General features: G+C 35.3%; 2 protein-coding genes across 2 annotated transcripts; one reads left to right on the forward strand and one right to left on the reverse strand.

The window, feature by feature from the left end:
• Positions 1-409: 409 nt before the first annotated feature.
• Positions 410-7,026, reverse strand: LOC127797100 (U1 small nuclear ribonucleoprotein C). The gene is made up of 6 exons (XM_052329634.1): positions 6,858-7,026; positions 6,257-6,290; positions 6,064-6,106; positions 5,578-5,619; positions 5,249-5,492; positions 410-817 (listed from the first exon to the last, which is right to left on the reverse strand). The coding sequence occupies exons 2-6, from the start codon at positions 6,262-6,264 to the stop codon at positions 600-602; spliced, it is 555 nt and encodes a 184-aa protein (XP_052185594.1). The 5' UTR covers positions 6,265-6,290; positions 6,858-7,026; the 3' UTR covers positions 410-599.
• Positions 7,027-9,035: 2,009 nt separating this feature from the next.
• On the forward strand, positions 9,036-15,499 carry LOC127798524 (RNA-binding protein BRN1-like). Its single transcript, XM_052332141.1, has 9 exons — positions 9,036-9,360; positions 9,584-9,666; positions 12,081-12,132; positions 12,306-12,431; positions 12,551-12,630; positions 14,001-14,183; positions 14,390-14,741; positions 14,847-14,990; positions 15,062-15,499. Exons 1-9 carry the CDS (start codon positions 9,192-9,194, stop codon positions 15,190-15,192), a joined length of 1,320 nt encoding a protein of 439 aa, XP_052188101.1. The 5' UTR covers positions 9,036-9,191; the 3' UTR covers positions 15,193-15,499.
• The last annotated feature ends 1,192 nt before the right edge of the window (positions 15,500-16,691 follow it).

Here is a 16,691-nt window from a genome sequence, read left to right on the forward strand (position 1 = left end):
GACATTTGTTCCCAAAATATAAGTCGAGCAGTCAAATAAATGATATGTCAGTATTAGTTTGATGGGTCGTAAGTTCGATCATTGCCCTACGCAGTGAGACAAAGTCTCACTCTTATGATTTACCTCTCCTGATATAATCAAAAACACAAATGCCAAGAACCGCGCAAAGACGATCATCCCAATAATATATTGATTTACATATATTGCTGTAAATCTACGCATACACTCTATAGCAATATAAATGCAACAATGTGTATAATGATTGGACCGAACTTATTTGGTCTTGAATCGGACCAAATTTTTTGGTTGGGTGGTCCGAAATTTGAATACCCATCTACAAGTGCTCCTAGTCGCCCCTTGCAGTTTCCAACATCACAAGCAAATAGTCACAACAATGCAAGAAATGACCTGATAAAACAGTAACATTAAATACTGATTGTAAGCATAACCTTGACAAAAATACTAACGGCAAACATCAAAACAGTTATTCACGTTCCACAAATGTCAATAGTGCTATAGTTGCACGGTTTTACAAGATCTAACGGCAAAACCTACACAAGGTTGACTGGACTAATGGTTGGCCTCAGGAGCTTGAGCACTCATGTTGAACTGTCAAAACCTCCACTAGTAGTTGGGGCTGAATTAGCCTGATACATAGCAGGGGTAGAACTACTAGAATTAGCCATGGGGGGCCCTGGAACTGCAGCTGGTCCTGAAGTCATTGTTGGTGGCCTTGGGAGGCTATTAACCTGAAGAGGAAAGGGAGCAGCACCCGGTGGCATAATCATTGGCGACATACCTGGAGCAGGCATGTAACCTGACAACATAAACAGCATTTCAGAAATAGAAACACGTGCTCGCAAAAACTGTCAAAACAGCATGGACAATAGATTGCATATTTATGCCATACACGAAGAATTAATGTTCTCAGAATCACACATTAGCACCACCTGTTAGCATGTGTCTTACATTGGAGGCAACGCAATCTGGTGAATATATTAAGAAGTTAGTGAGGGTATTTTGATTAAGATCATACCTTTGGCACAAACCATTGCATAACCATGAAATTAAACAGTCAATATAAGCAACACAAGAGAGAGATTATAGTTCTGGTACTTAAAAAAAAAAAAAAATCCTACAGAAGCTTACATCAATAAACAGTTCTCACATTGCACCTTATACTCAGGTGCTCTGAAAACTCAAAAAGAAAAAAAAAAAAAAAATTGAGGATACTAAGGTGTGACATTGTTTGTACACTTAAGAAGCTGGGTACGGACATTATAAAACATGGCAACTTTCAATAGAATTAGAACATGTGCAAAGATAAATCAATATGCAAATATATATTCTACACTTATTGTAGGTCTCCTGCTCAAGTCAGAGGTGATAAAATGGGATTTACCTACAATTAGGGTGCTGATTGTGGACAGTTGGGATCAGTAGTGTCACTGCAAGGTAGAGAACAAAGTATGGGGCCAGGAAAGAAGAGGGGAGAGGATAGTACTGTGCCCAGCCACTCCATAGAGAGTAGGGCTCAGAGTCTAGAGATTAGTTGTAAAGTAACCATGGGGATTGTCTGGACAACCCCTTAGGCGTTTCATTTTGGTTTTGGTTTTTGTTTCCTATTTGATTACAGGGTATAAAGACATCTCACAACCATATGAGATATTGAATTTTTTAATGTTAATTGATTCTAGAATGAATAGTGAGCACTTTTCTTCCCCCAGAACTCTCCTCTGGGGGCAGACCGACCAAGGGCGAGAGAGGTCAGCACCCCCAATGAAAAATAAAAATTAATTAATTTGGTGTAATGTTAACCTATATTATCTATTCAATATATGATATGGCTCTTCTGTTAGCAGTGGTTATTTGGCCTAGCAGTTTAAAGGCAGAAGATTCAGGCTTTGTTTTAATTTCACATGGGTTTGAATCCTGCTTCAAGCAGGGATGGCACTTTTCCCTTGTAGGGTTTTAGAGAAAGTGATATTATCTATTAAATATATAATATGTCCCCTCTGTTAATGGTGATTGTTTGGCAGAGAGATGTCAGGCACAAAATTTGGTCTTTGTACAATTTTGGGTAGGGTCGAATTGCACTTGAAGCATGGCAAGAACATTTTACTTCTATGGTTTTAGAGAAAGTGTGCATTGATTTGATTTTATATTGATTTGAGTTTTTGCATTTTCTTCCATCCTTCTTTGGGGGTTCTACATAAGAGTTATTTGATCTGTCAAAGGATTGCTTTTGGGGGTTAGTTTTTTGTCACAATTTTATATTTTCCTTGTTATTCCCCTCATTTTCTTCATCTCGTTCAATCTTGAATGTTAAAGATTTATTGTTTACCAGGTAAAATTTTATCCTTAATCTTCAGAAAAATTTTAGATGTTTCTGCCTTTAGCTTTATATAATTAAATTGCCTAGTCACTTGTATTGAAAGAGATAGATTTGACACCATTGAAAATGAAGCTATTATACAACAGTTCCAAAACATGAGATCTCGTAGATGAATAATATATATTGTTTTTATGTATTTTTTTCTTTTTTTCTATTCGTTTTTGTAAAAAAAAAAAGAAAAAAAAAAACTATCAAATGTATTTCCACCCTCCGCTGACTAAATTTTCTCGGTCCCCCACTACTCTCATCTACATCTCTTGCTGATTTTGTTTTCCTCTCCTCCTTATTAATTGTTGTGCTTTCCATATTTCTCTTTTTCATCTATTGATCCCTTTCTTCTCCTCTCTTCTCTTCCATTGGTTCTATATTACATTCCCTTAATATGATCTTGGATACCATAAAAGTGTCTTATGTAAGTAGGGTCAAATTGGGAAAAAATTAAAAATAATAGGGTTCATTTGAACAAGTGCCTAACCTGTATTTGGAAGTATCCATCAAGGGTTCATGAACAACACAACATGACAACTTAGAGGTGTTAGTGTTTCTTAGTAATGCATTAAAGCTCCATCAATAGTTCCATACTAGTTTCATCATCATTTAGAATTTATTTTTTCTTTTTTAGAAAAACAGGGCTTTAAGAAGCAAAAAAAAAAAAAGGCAAGAAAAACAAATGTAAAAGGTATATAGCACCAAAACATATTACACAAACAACAAGGTGAGGAAGAAACTTATGCTTATAAGATCAATATAAAGTGATGTACTCTATTGAGGAACTGATACTAGGAACAATAGCTAGAACCTTCTCAAAGTCTACTAGTAACTAAAAATGGCCTCGTCGTTGCAGTAGGAATGTGGAAAGATAGGCCCCACCCTGTAAATAAAAAATGTCTCCTTTGGTTTCTACCTCAAACTCGGACAACCTAGAGTGTTTTTGAATCCATTGTGGCCAGATTATGCACCTTGGTAGTGAGGACCCTTGGGAGAAAAAAGATCCCCTGGAAAGTGATCTGGCAGTATTGGCCTATTGCCACATTATAATGGGGACATATCAGTTATATGTTAGGCGGGGTGGACAATATTAGTGTTGCAACAAAGATATTTGGTCAAGTTGATTATTATAAATGCATTACTGCCGTGGCTCTCTCAACATCCACTCCATAGTGGACCTTCAAGGGAGATGAACTCAAACAGCTCGTAGGTAGGTTTGGCCCTATTTATGAATCCACATGGTATATGGTAAGGGTGACATGCAGCTTCCTCAAGGAAATGTGGCAAACAATGAAACAGATTGTTCTAATATTCTCCATCATTTCCACATCAAATTTTCATTAAATACTTGGTGCTGCAGAATCAAAGCATGTCCTATATGTAGTGACAATCCCTGTCTACCCTCACACTCAAATCTCCCTCAGGATGGATACAACCTCTCACACACCAATAGAACAGAAAGTAGGATACAATAAACAACACAAAACAAAGCACTCACACGCAAGACAAGCAAATTTATCCTGGTTCAAAACTCCTAATGGAGAACCTATATCCAGACTGGGATGATCTCATTCTTCACTATCTTGAAAATGAAAAACCAAGATTACATGCACTCATTTCACACACAGCCCTATTAACAAGCTTCCCTACCCGGAGATTACAAAGCAATGACTACTTTCCTCTCTCGCACATACACACAGCACATACTCTTTCTCAAGATAGAAATGAAAAATGATTGGGGAGGGAATGAGACCCCTCGGACCCTCTATAGAGGGCAGGAATTACAAGGACACTAACCTCGGTAACCACCTCATACACGTAGCGGTTACCATTATAGTCCCTAACTACCGGTCTTCTAGAAGCTTTAATATATTCCTTCTCTTTGACCTTCCTCTCCCGTGATCATATGTCTAGTCCTTAGGCAAATACTTCAACACTATAATTAGTCTAACAACTACTTTCTCTATTGGAAGTCCAGTAAGTTCTGACAAAGGGGCTTTTCCAACTCAGGGTAATGTTTTACCTAAATGCACAGATGAGAACATGCAGATACTCCAAGACCATTCAAGTCTTTATTAGCATTCACCAATATGAAGGCTTATTACTGACCAAGTTTAAGTAACATGTACTAATATATTTAAAATAACAAAAAAGAAAAGTTATAATAAGATAAACATTGTATCCCCTTTTTACAAAAAAGAGGGGAAAGAAGCCATCAACTTATTTTTCCACTACCATCTGTCACAAGATAAATGAAAGAAGATCCCTCTAGTTCTATCTCTACTTTGCCTACACACCTTAAGATACGTTCATGAATCCAAACCCCACTCATGGCTGCTCTTAAGAATGATCCAAACTCGCACATATAGTACTGGCACGTTCCTTGCACGTACAGGCTAATTAACATCTATACTGGTGCATGTGCAAGTAATTATTTAATATATTTTTAAAATCAGAGGCTCTAAAGTCAAATCTACAGATTTATTTATTTTTTGCTGTTAAAGTCAAATCTACAGTAGCAAACAAAGAAAAGTATCTGCACAAGCTAACTATCTAATAAGTTAGTTGTAATAATTGTCACATGCATAGCCGGTCATAGGCACAAGCCAAGTTCTATGCATACATCTTCTCCTATACAAATGAATCTGCGCAATTAAAAAGGCAATACTCCTAAAGTGTCCAGCCTCATAAACAGTGGAAATAACTGCTTATAAGCATGCAAGTCCTGATGCAATTAAAAAACACAAACACCTGAGGATCCAGATGCAAATGGTTCAATATATAAGAGACTTAAAGCATCAATAATTTGAAGAAATAAACAACTACAATCTGAGTTGATGGAAAAGTTTTATACAAAAATAATACCATGAATTGGTCTAGGCAAGATTGGTGGTCTAACTCCAGGAATTAATGGTGAATTCATGTTGGGGTTCCCTGCCATTGGCATTGATGGAGTAGGAAGAACAGGCATAGGGGGTCTCATTGGGTTGAAAGCAACACCAACTTGCTGGTATGTAGCTGTCTGCCCAAGATGTTCCTTGATCTTTTGGTCTAACAAAATTTGATTTTGTTGTGCCTCAAATTGCTGATAGTAAGATCGGATATTTGCCTTCACAGAATGGCCAGGTAAAATATTATGATGCAGTGATCTAAACTTACGAAAAAAATATGGATATATGACTATAGAACAATACCTTGTGCTTGTACCCTGCATTGTGCTGCTTTCTAACAGAAGGCTGGAAAAACAAAAAACAACGATCTACATGAAACTCAACAGTAACAATTGCAAAACAAAGAAAAGAAAAGTAGCGGGCAGGGCTATTTATTACTAATTCTAGCAACAATCTATTTCAAGCCAGACAAACAACACAGCATTGCAAGCTAAGCAGTAGCCTGGAATTTCTTCAGGATAAGGCCTTACTTTTTCCTCAGGTCCCCCACCCCCCCTAAACAGTCAATGTTATGTTTCTTGTCAGTCTAATCATTTGAGGATGGGGGGAGGGGGGAGATGAAGAAAAAATTTCCCCAAGTCCTTGTTACCTTGGATAAACTTGAATACTGATAATAAGAGGTGATCTGACAAGTATTCAACATATTCATTTCCACACCAATGATATCATAAAATACAAGCCAAAAAGAAGAAAAAAGGAATACAAAATAAAGAGCCTAAAAGAACTAACAGAATCATGCGTCAAATAGGTGTCGCAGTAATCGCAATAATACCTGAAAAATCAACAAATAAAATAAACAGATTATTATAAACTGCTTAAGGATAAAACCGGTAATTGCTTGTATGAAAAACATCAGCATATAAATTATAAACTTCATAAATTAACATCTATAATTATAATTGCATGAAGAAATATTTCATACCGAGGCATTGTCGAGTACTGTCAGGACCAGTAACCTGAAGAATATCAGGATAACACATAAATAAGTCCAGCCATAAGACGAAAAGGGGGAAAACACAAACAAAAGAAAAAAAAAAAAAAGGCATAGAACCATGAACTAGCTCATAATCACAAAAAAAAACGTACAAATAGAATCTATAAAAACAAAAGGAAAACCCACCTCTGCTTTCCCCTTCTCTTCCTCTCTTCTCTTTCTAGTAAATAAAAATTCTCCCTCGCCTTGCCACTAACGTTCTTAAACCGCTCAGAAATTTCGTTTCTAATACCAAATACCACAGAAAAAGAAAAAAATAACAGACACAAAAGCCCACAATCGCTACTTCTCGCGTCCAATGAAGTACAATTATCGATAATTGCTCCTAGTGGAAACTTCACAATTAAGACAAAAACCCGCGTCTTCCGAATTGGAGAGACTCGAGAGAAACGGAATCAAGGATCATGGAAACATAGATGATGCTACTCTGGAACGGAGAAACAGAGGATCTGGGATAACATGCAAGATTCATACGTATAGACAGATAAATAAACGATAGAGATACATTATACACAAGCTGGAGACGAACCTGATCGAGGAAGAACAACTATCGCGGAGCAATCGAACTGTAATTTGCCCCAATCCCAATCACCACTTCTCTGGTTTCCAATCTCTCGTCACTCTCGCCTCTCCAGCCCTAGGGCTCTTATTCAGTGCGGTTTGCCGGTTCGGACGGTCATTTTACGAAAACCAAAAGATATTTTCACTCATGACAGTATCATTTAGAATTAGGAGTCTCCATGCGGTAGAATCGACCGAAGATTAAAAATTAAAAAAAAAAATTAAATCGGGTTAAAAAATCAAATCAAATTAACCAAAAAACTGAATAACTCGAAAATAAAAAAATAATAATAATAAAAAAAGCAAACAAACCAACCGGAGACTAAATAAGCCGAAAAGACTGAATAATAGACCAAACCGACACAAATGAAAATCACAAAAATAATTAAGAATCGAATGGACAAAATCAAATACAATAACATATACCCATCAAAACGATATCGTTTTAAAATTCAGTTGATTCGATCATTTTGGTTATTTCAACCAAAAAATATTAAAAGTTGAATATTGTATTTTTTATGAAATGTAATTTTGTTTGTATCTAACTCAAATTATGTAAACTTAAATTGAACCAAAATTATAAATTATATTTTTTTTATGAAGATGCCAATGAGACCATAAAGAAAGTGAATGATAAAGTCGATAAAATTTTATAAATTATATTATATTTTATTATTTTTATTTTAAATTTAAATTTAATTATTTTTTAATTAGTAAATCATGGTTTATGAAATATAAAACTTAATGTTTGTATTTCTTTGAATACATTATGTAGTTTGTGTTTATTTTTAGATTGAATAATATTTTTTTAGTAATTTTATATATTAAATATTATATTTACAAAAAAATCATTGTATATTTGTTATTTACGTATTTCTCTCGCATTTCCGTTTCTTACTCTTTTTTAGAAAATATAGTTTTCTATTTTTCGTTTCCATACAACCTAGCTATTCACTAATACAAGAGCGTCACACTAAATACAATTATTGAGTGTTCATTTTTTACTATGATATGTGTTGTTAAATTTTGATATAAATATAAAGAGTATTAATTTATTTTGAAACAAGATACACTTGTGATAAACTATGGAAATTATTTGATTGTTGAAAAAAAATCCAATAAATACATATTTATTGAAAACAAAGTGTATTTTTTGCTTAGCATTTGTCCAATAGCTAACATTAATCTTCTTTTAATAATGGATTAATTCAAACGATGCTTCCTCAATAATTTAAAAATATAATATTTAGTCATTAATATGAAAAACGTCAATATTTCGTATTTTAATAATTAAAAATTATTATTTTAAGTTCTTATCATAAACAAATGTTAACATATGTATGAATGCATTCGTTTTGCTAAATAACACGTCACGTGGATGACCTATTGGATGAGGGAGCACAACAAACTAGTCAACCTATTATTTATACATGCGTTAACGTTATAATCACGATAAAGAGTTAAAGCAACAACTTTTAGTAGTTGAGATACATAATCTTAATATTTTACACATCATTAATTAAACATTATATTTTTTTATTGTTGAGCAAGCACCATATGTGTTAAGTCCTTAATAAATAAACTCGATTATATTTGATATTCAAAAGTTATCAAATTATCATATAAAATATATTTATTATATTTTATTTTATTAATCAATAAGATGTTACATAGGAATGATTTGTTATCTATGTTAGACAATATTTATATTACTCAACGTGAACTAGTAAGGGGGGTGCGAGTCCAACCTCCCAATGAACTCTCACCCCTTTTCTCTCAATTTATCTATTTCGGATAAATATTATATTGCACGCTCGAGGAACATAACGGGCAACATAACAAAATTGATTGAGATGTTACAACTTTCAAATTATAGTGGATGGGGCTAATGGGCTTAAATCCAAGCCGAGGTGGAGATGCGGTGGCCCATTTGTGGGCCCAAAAATAGGACAAGGACAGAATCGTCAGTTAGATTGGACTTATTAAAAGAGTTTGAATCAAATTCAAGCTCTTACATGACTAGGCAATTGCCTTTTCCAGCTGCGCAACGTCAACGAAGCGGCAAGGGCAGTTTCGTATATATTTGGAAAACAAGGCCCGGTTGGGAACGCTTCAATCATAATATTAAAATTGCCAGTGAAGATCCAACTTTGACATCTAGAAAGGCCTATTTTCCCCAAAACAGGTTTACAGGCAGCCAACAAAGCGACGACTGGGTGCAGGAGAAGGACGGACGGACAGCGAAGAGAGAGAAGGTGGAGAGAAGATAGAGACAGACGGCGAGGAGAAGCAGTAGGCATTAATGGCAGAACAGCAGCCGGCGCGAGATCACGGAGAGGAGAGCGTGAAGCTGTTCGTGGGGCAAGTGCCGAAGCACATGACGGAGGACCAGCTTCTGGCAATGTTCAACGAGTTCGCTATAGTGGACGAAGTCAACATCATTCGAGACAAGGCAACGCGAACTTCACGAGGTTCGAAACTCGCGAATCCTCTCTATCTCTGTATTTCTTTCTTCAAGTTTCACTGCTAGTTTCTCTCTTCCTTGCTGCATTTTCGAATCCTTGTTCTGCTCGCGCCGCGGATCGCAATGTACGATTCGAGCAGCTTCTTCCAGATTTGCTTCGTTTGAGTGCGCCTAATGATGATTTAGGCCTTAATTTGGTCTCTCTTTTCTTGTTTTTTACTTCTCTGCAGGATGTTGTTTCGTGATATGTCCGTCAAGGGAAGAAGCCGACAAAGCGGTGGATGCGTGTCATAATAAGAGAACTCTGGCCGGGGTGAGTAGCTTTCTGATCTTTATTCTTCTCTATTCTAAATCACCTTTTGTGATTAATGGTTGTAAAGATGCTCTTTCTCTGCATTAATTAAACAAGATAGAAAATTCGAATTTACTGTTGTGTCGACATGCTGTCGCGAAGTGTTATTTACTTATTTGGAGAATCAAGTATATCCTCTTATGGCAAGCGACTGTTTGGTTACAGAAATAGCAAGTGACACTTTTTATGCATTACCAAGTTCTGCGGTATCCTAAAATGGAACTTCTTAAATTGCATGATTATATTTCCTGGTTAAGTGCTTTGCTGCTAAAGAAATTAAACTTCGTAAATTGCTTTATTAATCCCTGCTGAAGGGCTGTTCTGCCAGAGAACTCATATGAACTGGTGTATGGCATGATGCATGGACCTCATTGTACCTACAAATGAAAAAAAAAGAGTTTGATTTTAGATTTTATACTGAGATTCTGCATAAATGGTGTAACAGAAACCTTGACTTTATTCTTAGAATTTTACTTGGGAGCTGTGAAAATTGACCTGCTTTTGACCTGTATTCCCTTGGGGGGAATGTATTGATCCTCAGGCACCTACTTTTCACTATTTTATGGGTTAGCCTCTTATGCATGCGTGATAATTTGGGAAAAAAAATTGAGATGCTATTTAATAATGCAGAATGAGAACGTGGGGGGATACTGCAAATTGACCTAAGCTACATGGGAAATTTAAAACGTGGAGGTATATCTAGGAAAAAAGGTGCTTGGGAGATACATGCAAGAATTGGGAAGAATAGAAGAACCTTCCTGGAGTTGTTAAGTGGCATGGAAACATGTGTTTGGCTTTCTATCAATGCAGGAGAACTTTATAATCTCATTTTTAGAATTCTCCATTATCATGTTTATTTATAAGAAGCTTTTTCAGAAACAGTGTTTGATGCTGATGTTGGGTCTTGATTTTGTGTTTGTATTTTGTTGGCATCCTCTTTTTCTGCTTTTCATGACTAAGTTTTTAATCATCAAATTCTTATAAAGAAAAACTCTTATCTTCCATCAGGGGTCAACATGAGGTTAATTATATCTTGACCTCACTAAAAAGAAAAAAGAAAAAAGAAAAAAAGGTTAATTATAGTTTGACCCCACTACAAAATGAAAATTTTCAGTTGACCCCATGCATTAGAAAATTGCAAAGAGTAACTAAAGAAAATTGTCATTTGCAATTGGTCAAATCTTTTGATTTTGTGTTAAATTTATAACTTATGAAAAATGTGCTTAGAATTACAAATGAATTGTCAAAGGCTTTGCAGAGGAAATATTAAGATAGGTGTTAGTTTTGTTTTTGTTCCGTTTACTTGATGGATATTTGTTAGTTAGGTTATTTTTTTTAACTTTATTTTGTTTGATTGTTATACTTAAATGCATTTGTAAAATTAATACTATTTTATTTTAATTTAATGTATTTTAAACCTTAATATATTGACACCATTGGCCTCAAATCCTGGTTCCACTGTTGTCCACCAACACTTTTTGTAGCATAACAATTAACAAAAGTCATACACATACAGCTAAAAATATGAATAAAGTTTAGTATAATTAAATTACTTAAAAATATGAATAAGGTTTAGTATAACAAATTACTTTATAATATGAGCCTTTTTGTGATTTTTCTCATTAAATTTGTGTGCTTGTGAGGTGTACTCTGTTAACAGAAGAGAAAACAGAATTTGACCTTTTCTCCTCTAAATGTATAGGTGTTTGCAAATTATATTGAGATTGGGAATGACATTTAATGAGTTTTAGTAACTATTGCTTGTTGGATGTTAAATGTGTCGTACTAAAAGTAATATGTTATCTAGGCCAACACTCACCCTAGATCTTCTGAAAGCTTGGAGTTGTCTGCTTCAGTGGTGTCAAGCCTCAGGACTGGGACTTGGATAGTTTCCTGAATTAAAGAAGAACCAAGAGGAAGAATAGAAATGGAGGGAGGATTTGAAAGGATGAGGGAGAATTGAGAGAGAGAAAAGAGAGGGAAAAAGAAACTTTGTATTACTTTCAACATGCCCTTCATCCTCTCTGCTTAGCCTCTTTATAGGCTTCTTTTCAGTTATAATGTCTAAATCGTTTACAGCACTAACTGAAAGGAATAACACAGCTTAGGTATTACAAGTGTAACAACTAGGTTATCCCTGGGGTTGTGACAAGTGGCCAGATAATGGTTGTCAGCCATACAGTTGGTTCGAACCTCATAATGTGTTATCAGCTTATAAATTCAGACTTCTACAAAAAAATATGGAAATATTTTACCATGAAAATTATTTGCAGTAAAAACTGTTGTTGTTTTGTACTTGTTTTATGTTTTTTCTTCAGTCTTACATGTGTTTCTCTCTGATTTTAAGGCATCATATTCTTCTGTGTCCTATTCAGGCATCCAGTCCGTTGCAAGTGAAGTATGCAGATGGCGAGTTGGAAAGACTAGGTGTAATATATTTTTCATTGTTTTATTACACATGCCCTTAAGATTGTTCTCTTGTAAATTTTTCTGATGCCATTCTTATTCTCCATCTTATGCTGATTTTGTTTTATATTAACCTACCATCTATTATTACCTCAGATGATTTGATTAATAACTAGTGATTATTCTATGATCAGAACATAAACTTTTTGTGGGTATGCTTCCAAAGAATGTTTCCGATGCTGAGCTTTCTGCATTATTTTCTCAACATGGAAATATTAAAGACTTGCAAATTCTGAGAGGTTCTCAGCAAACCAGCAAAGGTACACTTTCTGGTCTTGACTCCCCTCACCACACACACAAACTTTAATTCTTTCAAAGTCTAGAATGTGACTTCATCTTTCCTCTTTCTTGGTCTTCCTATCTATTTTATATAATGCAGGTTGTGCTTTTCTGAAGTATGAGACAAAGGAACAAGCTGTTGCAGCCATAGAGGCTATCAATGGGAAACATAAGATGGAGGTTTGGGTTTGTTTATCTTTTGATAGACTAACTTTTTTTCTTACCGTGTGCTGGCATGTATGTTGTTAATAATTTTTATGGATTTCTTACGTTGAATTTTACTTCATTAATCAAGTGAAACCTTAGGTCTAAGTTGACGAAACAACTTAAGAGTAGTATTGGTCCTTAAATTTAACTGTTTTCTTTTTTCTTTCTTTTTTTTTTTTTTTTTTCGAAATTTGATGCAAAGTCAAGGATTTTTTTGACGGTTCCTTTTCTCTTTCTGGTTTTATTTTAATTTTTACAGTTTATTTTCAGCACACAGTGCCCCACCTATTGGCTGAACGTCTTGATTTAATCATTTGTAATAGTTAAAGCTAAATTTGGAAGATTTCAGAATGACTACTTGTGAGCTGTATGGTTAGTTGCTTTTAGTTTAGCTTCTGGAAATCTATGACACAGTTCCTCAGGGACATGTATTCTCTTTTAGAATGGTTCCTATGCAGATTATTACTCCACTGATTTCCTTGCCTGTGATGCAGCAGCAAGCCATTTGATGCCCTGGAAACAGGTGCCAGTATGAGGTCATTGACTTATTAAATGGCTTACATGCTTCCTGCTATATTTGAAGGGAATCAATGGCTATAAGCTGCCATATCATGGTCAGGGAGGCTAGAATGTAATGATCTGAAGAGGAGCTGCCTCCTGGTTTAATGTCTTTTTTGCATGCTTCTAGACTCGGAATCCAGAGATTCTCCTACAATCTGTACATCTACCTTGAATTGATTGGCCAAGGTACAACCTAGCAATTTGTCCTTTAGTGCATCCTGAAATGGTCTGCACATTGAAATTATTCTACGGCATTAGGTTTATTCTGATCCTGATATTGTACTTTGAAAGTAGCTATGGTTGTGCTTTGACACAAGTAATCTTTATAATCAAGGTTAGTGTATGCCAAAGGCCATAAAAAAATTGATGATTTCAAATTTGTTGAGAACCTGGACATACACTCTTGGTACCCTTCTTAACAGCTTAAGCTTTTAGGACAAGTGTAAATGAAAATATTGTACACATCTGGTTCTAGGAGGTAGTAAGGTGTTGTAATGTGTGTGGTCTCATCCACTTGTTTTTATGTTAGTGTATGGCAGTTAAGTTTGTCCGCATGTTACATTGATAATGTTGAAAAGCTTGATGTATACATTGTTGAGCCCTTTTCTTAATAGCTTAAACTTCTAGGAAAATAGGTTACTTAACCCAGCGCTTAATTTTCCAATCATTGCTGACTTATTTATTTATTTAGTTTTTTGGAGTATGTATTATTGAAGGCCATTTGTGTAAACAAATAAAATATTTTTGTAAATTAAAAAATCTTACCATCTTTGCTGTACCAGGGCTCAGCCATACCATTAGTTGTCAAATGGGCAGATACAGAGAAGGAAAGGCAAGCTAGGAGGGCTCATAAGGCTCTATCATTGGCTCCCTTTGTGCCAAATCGCAGCCCTGGACAGCATTCATCCTTGTATGGACCCTTGCCAATGGGATACATTTCTCCATATAATGGTTATGGCTATCAGGTTATTCTCACATTAGATTTGAATTGTTTTGGAATTAATGCAATGTATAACCTCATGCGTTGAAGCACAGCTATGCCAGTTATTAAAAGCTACAACAGTAACATTTTCTCCTCCTCTTGAAATCTTACTTCAAGTTCCTCTTTCATGCTTTATGCTGTTTTGGAAGATGAAGTTGCTAATATACTGATGCATAAAAGTCTTTTTAGGCTCCTGGAACTTATGGGCTTGTGCAATATCGGCTGCCACCAGTGCAGAATCAACCAGGTTTCCATAACATGGTTCCTTCAGTAAACCAGGGAAATGCATTGCGTGGAGTCACTCCTGATCTCGCCTCTGGTATGCCCTCAAGGAATTATGCTATTCCATCAGCGAGATACATGGGCTCTGTATATCCAGCAGTACCACGGCTTCAGTATCCTATGGCATATCCCAGGGGAATAATGGGGAACTGGCCTTTAAGTAGTCCTCCTGCTTCTTCTATGTCTGTACCAACGACAACCGTACACAGTCAATCTGCATCTTCTAGTGTGAGTCGAAGTTCTGGGGGTCAGGCTGAAGGTTGTTGAAAATTTTTGCTGAGAAATTCTCTTTTCTGTTCTCTCTCTTGCTTCTCTAAAGTTTTATGGCTAACGTGTACTTAATAAGCATCTCCTCTGAACCCAGGTCCCCCTGGAGCTAATTTATTTATTTATCACATTCCTCAAGACTTTGGTGATCAACAACTTTCTGATTTCTTCCAACCATTTGGAAAGGTCTTAAGTGCCAAGGTCTTCGTCGACAAAGCTACTGGTGTTAGCAAATGTTTTGGTACGAATAACTTACTCTTTACAAATCTGAAACTACCACTCCTCTGCCCCCTAATCAGCTTCTGCTGGCAGGATTTGTCAGTTATGACTCACCAGCAGCTGCTCAATCTGCAATTGATACGATGAATGGCCGCCAATTAGGCAGTAAAAAGTTAAAGGTTCAACTTAAAAGAGACAACCAAGACAATAACAAACCTTTCTAATTCAAGGGCAAGCCAAGGGAGGAAGGTCAACCTTTTCAGTCATATGCAACATGGATGTACCAGTACCGATAATACCAGCTGCAGTGGGTGGAATTTTGAGGCTGCTGGCGATTCAAAAGCCTCCTTCTAGGTACGACGGCATCCAGCTCAGGTTTGACTACTCATGGGATGGGATCTACATCCTTGAAACTTGTAATTCTTGGTTGATTCTTTGCCACTGTAATATGTAGTCTTATGTAAGATGACCCTCATTTGACATTAATTTATTGATTTTTCCCTGAATAACATTTTCTGGTTACATAATTTACTTAAAGCGTCCATAGAAAAGCCATTTTCATTTACTCGTCTAATTACCTTATTTGAGTTTCCACTGCTTGATGATCAACTATGCTTTTATATTTTTAATCTCCTTTTCTGTTCTAGTGTTTCCATGGAAGCATTGTTTTAGCTAGTGGCTCTTTATTCCTTTTGTATGGTTTTTCTTACATCTTTTAGAGGCTGTTGGCTTAGCAGTTTGATCACGTAGAAGCCATTTATGCAGTGGATCTGCTATGCTGCTTTTGTGGTTAAATTGTTTAGGTTAGCATTTTAACTTATACGTTATCCCACTGAAAAATTGCTATACTAGCGTTTAACAAAAGTTGGTATCTCCAGTTTTGTCAGAAAATGTTGGTAAGTTAACCAAAAAAAATACCAAAATACCCTCAAGCCGCCTTCGATTTTGGGTTGCGCCATCACCTGTCGCCTCCTTCTCCGATCTGTCGTTGCCGCCTCCTTCTCCAGATATGTTGTTGGCACCTCCTTCTTTTCCAGATTTGCTAGGCTTCTTCTCCAGATCGGGCGTTGTCGCTGGTGGGTCTCCTCCTTGTTGCGCCATCGCCGCCTTTACTTTCAGTCGGGTCGTTGTTAGCCGCCCTTCGCCGTTATCTCATCGTCCAGCAATCTTCTTCTTCCTTCTTTCAGCGACCTCCTTCTTCCATATTGTCTCTTCTGATATATCTCTTTCTTCATCAATTTATATATATATATATATATATTGTGTATTTTATTTTCCTTTTTCTATATTTATATGTATATATTTTTTATATACAACTTATTTTTATATAATAAAATATAAAAATAAAGAATTTTTTATAATGTATCAATATATATATTTAATATTTTTATACACTAAACCTAAATTTATAAACTTAAAGTATTGTATTAATATTTTTTTGATAATTATATATAATTTATTAACTTGTAATTGTAAGTATTCTATTAATTATAAATTAATTTGATCAAAAATAATATTTTTATGTTTTTTAATTATATTATTCAGTATCATGTTTATTTTAATCTTTTTATTAAGTTCTAACAACTTATTAGATTTTACAAACCAAACATATAACTAATAATTAACAACTTAAAAGTATACTTATCTAAACACATTATCAACTTAAATACTATCTAACTTTTAATTTAAAAGCTAAATCACTAAAAAGTTATTGAAAAAAACG

This window comes from Diospyros lotus, chromosome 3 (assembly GCF_014633365.1).
Source record: "Diospyros lotus cultivar Yz01 chromosome 3, ASM1463336v1, whole genome shotgun sequence".
Taxonomy (NCBI): Eukaryota; Viridiplantae; Streptophyta; class Magnoliopsida; order Ericales; family Ebenaceae; genus Diospyros; species Diospyros lotus.